The 9,127-nt window shown below is 45.3% G+C and overlaps 1 protein-coding gene across 8 annotated transcripts in view; it reads left to right on the top strand.

Moving 5' to 3' along the window:
* Window positions 1-663: 663 nt before the first annotated feature.
* The window catches only part of XPO1 (exportin 1), a 47,109-nt gene continuing 38,645 nt past the window's right edge, over window positions 664-9,127 (top strand). The window contains exons 1-3 of one of the 8 annotated variants that reach the window (XM_072742084.1): window positions 664-828; window positions 1,623-1,734; window positions 4,877-5,008. In XM_072742084.1, the coding sequence (XP_072598185.1) occupies window positions 4,883-5,008 (126 nt within the window). In that variant the 5' untranslated portion in view covers window positions 664-828; window positions 1,623-1,734; window positions 4,877-4,882. Of the gene's footprint in view, window positions 829-897; window positions 1,735-1,953; window positions 2,298-2,584; window positions 2,695-2,866; window positions 3,111-4,876; window positions 5,009-9,127 lie in introns of those variants that run through there. The other 7 variants (XM_072742081.1, XM_072742080.1, XM_072742085.1 and 4 more) reach the window with 7 other exon arrangements.

Raw genomic sequence — 9,127 nt, 5'->3', positions numbered from 1 at the left:
GGAGCAGCCAAATCCCAGCCCGCGGAGACACCGAGTCAAAGCCTGAAGGAGCCTCGCTCAGGACACCTGGTGCCTGGTCCACGACTGAGAGCCCGAGGCACCGGACGTGCGCGGCCCCACACTCGCCCGACCCCCTCACCGCGCGCTCCCCGCCCCCAGCCCAGGCCTTTCGGGTGGATCGGCGAGGTCCGAGGCCTACGACCGGCCTCCGGGGCGCTCTCTCGGCTCCTTTCTCCCGCCCCTCCGCGATCGAAAAAACAACTGGGCGTGCCCGGCGTGCTCGCAGCGGGGCTCCCTCCCGCGGGGGCGGGTCCCGACCGCGGCGGGCTCCAGCCCCGCAGGCTGGCGGGAGCGGGCGGGGGCCGGAGCGGGAGCGGGAGCGGGCGCGGGCGCGGGCGCGGGCGGGGGCGGGCCGGCGCGGAGCCGGAGAAAGCCGAGCGGCCGCCGCCGCGCGCCGCGCTCAAACTCGCGCCGCTCCCAGCTCACGGGCGGCGCCCCACCCTCGCCGTCACCGAAGGCGCCCAGCCAATGAGCGGGCCGGAAAGGCCGGGCCTGCGGGCGAAGCCGCGGGAGGGGGAGCCGCGGGAGGGGGACGGGAAGTCGGGGGCGGGCTGCGCTTGATTGACAGGCGGCTCGCACCAATCCTCCGCGCAGCTCGTCGTCGCTCCCTTCGCGGCTGGGCTCGGCTCCGCGTCCCCCCTCCTCCGCCTCCACCCCCCCTTCCTTGCTCCGCTTCGACCCGCCCCGCTTCCCCTCCCCCACTCTGCAGGCAAATCGCTGCTGGAAAGAGGCGGGGGCCGAAGCGGCGGGCTCGTGTGGAGACTTGAGGTGGGATTGACGGGCGACGTGGCCAATGAAACGCAGGCTGATGGCGCGGCTGTGGCGGGAACCGGCCAATGGGCGGGCGGGCTGGGGGCGGAGGCCCAGGTTCCAAACGCTCCGCGGCGCCATGGGCTGAAAACTCAACCGAGATGGAATCTCCCAGTCTGAACCGGTTTCAACCGGTTCCGAGTTTGAGGCACTAGGAGGAGGGGGAGAAGCGGCTGCAGCGGCCGCGGCAGGAGCAGCGGGAGCTACAGCATCAGCAAGAGCAACAGTAGCTACAGCCCCGGCGGCGGTGCCTGTTCCAGTCTTTGCTGCTGCAGTCCGTGCAACCACCCAGGGGGAGGGGGGAGCCACCAGTCGCTGAGAAGCAGGAGAAGGGGGGAAAGTTTAGGCGAGCCCGGGTGGGGGGGCCCAGCGCCGGAGCCGCGTGAGAGGGAGCCGTGTTTTGGTAGGGGGGAGTCGGACTGCAACTGGCAGCGGAGCGTCCCCCGGCCTTGTGGACTCTCTGCCCCCTACTCCTGCCGCTTCTGCTGCCGCCTGTGGCTGGAGGGTCCCCCTGGGGCTGAATCTCTGGGACTTGACCCCTTTCCCCTCCCCCTTCCCTCACTCCCCGGCCAGGCGGGAGCATTTATTCCACGGATTAATTCCCCTTCCTTTTTTTGGGGGGGGAGGGCGGGTGGGTGTGTGTCGTGGGGGTGTCCCTGAAATAGTAAATATTGTTGAGCTTTTTTTTTTTTTTTTTTTTGGCCCTTATCTTCGTTGTGTTTTTTTTTTTTTTTTTAATTTCCCTTTTTAAGGTGGGGAAAACTGTGAAACCCACCTTGATTTCCTCCCCTCTCCCCCCTCCCCACCTTCCCTCGCCCTAATCCCCCCGGCAAGGAAAGAAGAAGCAGTTGGTTCAATCTCTGGGTAAGTCGGCTGCGGCTCCGGGGCCGAGGGGCGGGCGGCGGCCGGGCGGGTGGAGGCCGGCGTGGGGCGCGGCGGCGGCGGCGGCGGCGGCGGGAGGCGAGCCCGGGAGGCGGCGGCGGGCCCACGGCGGAGCCTGCGATTGAATGGAGCCGCTTCTGCCGCTGGGGGATGGAGGCGGGGAGGCGGCCGCGGGAGGGTAGCGCTTGCTGGGCGCTCGGCGTGTGCGGGTGGCGGTGGAGGAAGGCGAGGAGCGTGATAGTGGAGCGGGGCCGCTGTGGGGGCGGCAGGGCTTCCCCAGCCCGGGGGGCTGGGGAGAAGTTGGGGTGATTTCAGGAACATCTCTGTAAATTATTAGGAGTGGAAGTTTCCAGAAATATTTAGTGCAGCAGCATTGAAACGTCCGCCTGCATCACGTGGCCCCTCGGTGGAGAGCTTGGGATCGGGGGAGGGAGGGGCTGCCGAGTCCCTCCTCCTCCTCCTGCGAGGAAACTCGGAATCTTTTCTGATTTTTTTTTTTTTTTTCAAGCGGGGTGGGAGGCAGAGTGGGATTAGAAGTAGGAAAGGTTAGTGGATTGCTGAGGGTTCTGGAAGTGGGATTCCGTGCTGTAGTTTGTGGGGGGAGGGGGCCTGAGTGTGGGGCGATCGAATGGTTTCCTGCCGGCGGCGTGCGGCGGAGGATGCCCTGGTTGTGCCCCGCTCCTGCCCCGCTCGCCCGTCTCCGAGCTTGGGGTGCGGGGGGGACGGCCGTGGTAGAGGCTTACGGGGTGCCCGGCCCGGGGCGCCTCGGCTCAGGCGGAGGCCACGCTGCCCGGGGACGCGGCGGCGGACTGGGGCGCCGGGTGGGCGGGGAGAGCGCGCGCCCCGGGTGTCGCGGCTGGGAGCGCGGCGAGGGCGGGTCTCCGCGGGGTGCGCGGCTGCTGAATGGGGCCGCCGCGGCCCGCTCGGCCGGGAGCACCGGGGGTGGGTGTCTGAGCTAGTCCTTGGCGGTCCCGAAGCGGCGGTCGCGGTCCGGATGGGGGCTGGCGGCCCCGCGCTCCCGTGAGGGGGTCTCCGGGTGCAGCTCCCGGGGAGGCGACGCGGACGCGGCCGCGGCCTCGCTCCCCCGCGGCGCCCGTTGGCGGCCGGCCCGCCCGGGTGTCTCCGCGTGTGGGACGCCGCTGTTAGTGGAAAGAATGTTTTGGAAGCTGCTTGATTTTGGGGGGGGGGGGGACGGACTCCGTGTGCTTGGCATGGACCGGAACGCCGCCATTGCTGTACGGTTCAAGACTAGGCAGGTCATTCGAAGGTAGCCTGGTTCTGAGGACGGCGCCCGCCCGAGCTGGCGCAGGCGCTGCCCCGAGCCCGATTGTTCGCAAGAATTGAGCCCGGAGAACTCCGTAAGGACAACGCACTTGAGAACGGGACTTTTCAGAGTCAAGGGGTTCTTTTTGTTTGGGTTGCTGAATTGCGAGAGGACGACGTAGGAGGAAAGTTTGTTCTGTCCAATCTTTTACCCAAAAATTGAAAACTTTGGCCACGCACGTCTTGGTGCTTTGTGGGCACCTGTTTTTCAGGCTCCGTTTTAAGACTGTTCTGATCCTTTAAAATTTTGTGGTATTTGGTGGGAGGGAATGGACACGTTTGTTGGAATATACTTCCACTTTTATATTCATACTTAAAGACTTCTTAATGCACGTCTGATATTGTTAAAAACAGTAATAACTGCTGTATAATTTTTGGAGATCTCAGTTTTTGCTGTCAGTAATGGGTTGAAAGATTTCAGAGGAATAAGAGTCCTTGAACTCTTAGTTTTTCAATTTTTCCGTTATCCCTAACCTGACTCATTTACTTCTGATTTTTTTTTTTTTTTGATAATTGGCATTAAGGAAAGCATTGGAGTTAAAATTGAAATTGCTGCCATTGTTATGAACACTTTTAAATTGCTCTCAAGTAGCCACGAAATAACGTCTTTTTTCATACCAAACATAATGTAATCAAATCCCACCCATTTCCTGATCCTGGAAGGTTCTTAAGAGGGGGGAGAAGTGGTGGTGACCAGCTGACCTTGTTGGGGCTAATAACTACGGTCAACCAGGGATTCTTAAGGTTTCATGCATGGCTTTCAAGGTGTCCTGGATTTTCTGTAATTGTGTATACAAAATTGTGAGTTTTAAAAAATTTTGGCAGGAGCTATCGTGTTGTTCAGATTGTAAGGCATCTTGACCCAAAAAGATTAAGGAGTACTGAATTAGCCAGTCAGACTCAAGTGGCATTGGCTTTGAAGAAAAAGCAAAGGAAAGATTTTTTTTTTTTTTATAATGCTGGGCAACAAAATTGTGAATATGTGCCAGCATCTTGGATTAGAATCCTTTTAAAAGGATAACATTGCATATGAACTGGTAGGCTTTAGCCAGTACATTATGTGAGGTAAAGAAGCTCATTTTTCTGTTATCCTAGAATTTTTTATTTGGAAAATAATTGGCAAGGTTTTTATAGGTTTTTTAACCTTCCCAATGAATACCTGGAAATCTAAAGCATTTCTTTTGACACATTACCATAGTTTTTCTAGACATGTGTTCAAGGAATTTTAATCTCCAAATTCATTGAGGGTTGAAAGAAACAAATAGATGGTTTGAATATAAAAATTTTAAGTTTTGTTAATCATTGGTGTGTACAAAAAGATTTGGATACCACATTTAACTTTCAGCATCTTCATGTTTTTTCAGCATATCTTAAAAATTAAGGTAGCGTACAGCAAAGGAAGCTTTTAATGAAATAGAAGATTCTACTTAGGAGGAGGGAGAGATCTACTTAAACTTATCTGTATTTAAAAATTTGAGAGTAAGACTTTGAACTGTATCAATTATTAGAGCCATAAATTCCTAATGATAGTTTCACTAAAACAGGTTAGCGGGAATTTTATTTAAATATTAGTAGGGTTTTAAAATAGACCTTAGAAAAATTAAATGGACCTTAACAACTAAAGCATTTATGGAATAGCTATGTATCTTCAGCATTTAGTCGCTTTTACTGTTGTTTAGGTAGTGTCTAAAATATTATAATACTTCTAGGAACATGGTTGAAGTAAAATAACTTGTAGAAAATTTCTGAATGATAATAACAAAATCTCATAGGCATCTTAAATTTTTTTCTTTATTTACAGTAATCTATGCCAGCAATTATGACAATGTTAGCAGACCATGCAGCTCGTCAGCTGCTCGATTTCAGCCAAAAACTGGATATCAACCTTCTAGACAATGTGGTGAATTGCTTATACCATGGAGAAGGAGCCCAGGTAAAGTAGCTGAGCAAAACTTTATAACATTATTGCAATGTAACGCAGTTATTCGGTTTCAAATATGATTTTAAATTATCACCTTTTAAAAATGTTTTCTGTAGTTTGTATTAAATTGGAGCTATATATTAACCGAAGAGAAGCAGTCTGGAGAAGTTGTGTTATATGTGTTGTATTTTGACATGGTTAGAAGGAGATGTTTTGGAATATTCTGTCTTTGAGAAACCTTTCCTTACTCTGTTAAATGTTTTACAGATACTAAAGGTTGTATATCTTGTATGTATGTAATATATTTGGAGTTCAAGGATTCTTATATTTTTGAAACATTTTAATTACAGAAGTACTTTACAGATAAAACTTGTTTTAAAGGTCCAACAATATCTAACATCTTAAATTATTTGAATTTAAGACTTGCAAAACGGTATATTAATGTAGGCAGTTATCATACACATAACCCATATTTGATCAGTTTAGGGTTTTATTTTTTTAAAACACCTAGCTGAATGATAGACAAGCGTGTTGGTGTTTTTAGTTTGTTACAAGAAGCTAGGCAAACTTGAATCTTCACTCTATAGAGTTAATCACGTGAAGAGTTTTAAATCAGTAAAATTTTCTGTTGTTGGATTTAAAAGTCTTTTAAGGTGATGTGACAAATACCAGTATAATTTTTTTTTGCCAAATGTTGTATTCCTAGTAGATGATGTTTGGTTAGTAGTACGTATGAAGTTACTTATATCTTGAAGGTACTAGTTTATATTTGCATAGCACCTGAATGCTATCATACTTTTTAGAAACCTGAAAGGTAGAAATTGCATCTTATATAGATAGTCCAAAAAGTACAATGTGTGAATACTAGCATATGCATAAATATTTCTGTCCCTTTTTGAAATCCAACATTATTGGTTTTATTGTAATATAATAAAGAGAAAACTTAAAAGGGAGCCATAAAAGTTGTATACGTGGTTTTGACACATTACGTTTTCTAAGTTTGGTCCAGTTTTATAACTGTTAGGGGCTTTTGGTCTGTGTTCTTGTCTCCAAAAAGCCTTCCTGAGAAGTTATTCCATAAAGTATTGTGTGTGTACAACTACATATACCATGTAGTTGTTTCTTTGTGCTATACATGCAATATGGAGCTTTAAGCTTCATTTCACTCTAACATGCATGTATAGAAAAGCAGCTGCTTTTGGAAGAAAGTATAGAAGTAAAGTTTGGCTCAACTTTGAATATATTGGAAGCACAGGTCTTGTAGACATTAGGAAGATGGGCATGTAATTTTGTCACATAGCTGCTACTGCTGTTTAAATCTTTTTTTTTTTTTTAACATGGCTTACAGCATCTAAAAGTTTGAATAAATGAAGAGACTTGTTAGGCTTATAACTAAGAAGTAGCAGTAGTTTTTATCATGGAGAATATATTGGTGGAGGAGTACCTGGCTGGCTCAGTTGGAAGAGCATGCAACTCTTGATCTCACAAATGTGAGTTCAAGCCCAACGTTGGGTGTAGATTACAAAAAAAAACAAAAAAAAAAAACAAAAAAAACAAAAACAAAAACTAAACAACTTTAAAATATATATATTGGTGATGTTGCTTTTAGTGATATTTCACATTATTGAGATTTAATGATTTATTTAAAATTTGATTTTTAAATGAAATGTAGACTTGGAAAAGTGTTCTCTATTTATCAAGGCAAAATAAACTTTCCCAAAAGTAAGAATTTTATGCCTAGTTGTATTATGACAAATTACTTGCATGAAAATAGGTGCAAATTGATATTTATTATAGTTATAGATAGAAGGAAACAGCCTTAGAGCTTAAAGTTAGCTAAGATTCTTTTTTCTAAAAGGGTGTCTTTACATTTCTAGTTCACTGTATTTATCATATGCCCCCTCTTTAGGGGGCTTGTGAATAAAAAGAAAAAAGCTGTAGTGGAAAACATGTTTTTAGTGATAGATGTTTTAATTTTATTCCAGTAAGTTTTCTAGTCATTGCTCCAGAGTTTCAGCTACAAAGTTATCTACCTCACAGGAGTGGAAGATGGTAGGGTTTGTAAAAGCACCTGTTATGGTGCCTGATACTTAGAAGGCATTCTGTTTAAAGGGTACTTTAGGAAGTATAAGGAAGATGTAGTGTATGTCTTGTAAACTCATTGTTTTGTTTTTATTTTTGAACTCATTGTTTTAAAATATGGTATGGTTTTTAAATTTTTTTCCAGTCTCTTAAAATATGTGCTAAATATGGCAACTGTAGAAATTACACTAATTAAATATTTAAACTCCTAGAAAGATAGTTTTTTTTTTTTAATGGAGTACATAATTTTGGAGAGGAAAAATTAGAATGGTGCCTTTTAATCTGTACCCAGAGCTTGTGTCCAAATGGGCAATATAGAAGGATATTTAACACTGTAACATTAGGACTACCTTCTCTTATAAGTATTTTTCTATTTTTAGCCAAGTTTGGCAGTCAGGAGAAAAAATAATATGGAAGAGTTGAGTGTTTTCTCCGATACTGTGTTAAGTGACTTGAACTCTTAATCTATTGCTTAGCAACTAAAATACTTTCACTGTTGAGTAAGTAACACAGGGAGATACCAAATTTTCTCCTTTAGTTTCCTTTTGTGTCTTTTTCGACCTCTCCAGGAGTTTTAAGTTAATAAAAAATTATGTAAGGATAGTGAGGTTAGGACAAAATAAAGACGCTAAGATGCAAATAACTAGAAGTGACTTTAAAAAGTAAAAGGACAACTAAAAAAGACATGATTTATGCAGAGTTTTAATGAATGGTAATAGTGTGGCAAGTATTGACTTACGTGTACAATGGTCATCATTTCAAAAGCTCTGATTGAGTATCTTGACCAAGTAACTTTTACTAGGTGTAGATCTTTGATATACCTCACGCTCTTGATCGTTCTATTTTATGTGCAAGACTATAACTAGTGAAAAATTAATAGATCTGGCTAGATATTCTCCCAGAGAATCAAAACATGGCTGAAGTGTGCTTTGGCCCTACATAACTATTCTTTCTGCTTTTTGTCATTATATAGCATAATTATAATTCCTTAATTAAAACTATCAGTCCCTTAACAAATTCAAGTCAAAATACATATATTTTAAGAGCTTATACTTTAGCTCTAAGCTATACTTTTAGCTTGGAAACCCAGGCAACTGGTTTTTCTTCCAACTTCCATGGTGGTTCTTGTCAAGGTACAGAATTGCTACTTAAATTAGTGGATATATATGTCCAGTTTTCTTCTATTTTTTATTTTATTTTTCCAGTTTTCTTCTAAACAAGAAGCATTGTATATCGCTAGTTGGTTGATGGGGGAAATTACTCTGATACCTAAGGAAAATAATTCTTAACGTCAAAACCAATATTTTTTTTTTTGTAAGTTGGAATAAAAGTTAAGTTAAAGACCATTATGAGGTATCTGCCAGAGATGGTTTGAATTGGAATGCTTTCCCCCTTTTTGATGCTTACTTTATAACCCATAGAATTAAACCCTTGGTCAAGTTGAATCAGTCTAACAAAGGTAACTGACAAATTTTTAAATTATCAAACTTTGCTTATGTGTGATAGAAATAGGTAGAAAGGTAATTAGGATCCAGTCGAGCTACAAAACTGCCTTTAAAGATGAAAAGATTAAGCTGTTTCTTACTGAAAACAATAGAATTAACAGCCTTTGGGAAAATGTGTTCATAACATTAAAAAACTATAATGGTTAAAATGAAGAAACGAGATACATAGTGTCCATGTGGCTAGATCTCCCAAACTTAATTGTTATACCTTATAATAAAGCTAAGGGAAAGTGTCAAATGAAAAGAGCACATTGTAGTGTCCTGTAAGCAAAACCCCTTCCTCTCCCCAGGCTCCTTGCACAGTGCAGAGTCTACTTGAGGTTATGTCTCTCTGCCCATCTCCTCGCTCTCACTCTTCCGAGTGCATGCTTTCTCTCGAAGATCTTTTAAAATTTTTTTAAGGATTTTATTTATTCATGAGAGACACACACAGAGAGAGAGGCAGAAACATAGGCAGAGAGAGAAGCAGGCTCCATGCAGGGAGCCCCGTGTGGGACCCAATCTCGGGACTCCCGGATCACGCCCTGAGCCAAAGGCAGACGCT

This window comes from Vulpes vulpes, chromosome 16 (assembly GCF_048418805.1).
Source record: "Vulpes vulpes isolate BD-2025 chromosome 16, VulVul3, whole genome shotgun sequence".
Classification (NCBI taxonomy): Eukaryota; Metazoa; Chordata; class Mammalia; order Carnivora; family Canidae; genus Vulpes; species Vulpes vulpes.
Note: the sequence above shows the minus strand (reverse complement) of the source record. Positions and strands in the feature narration are given on the sequence as shown.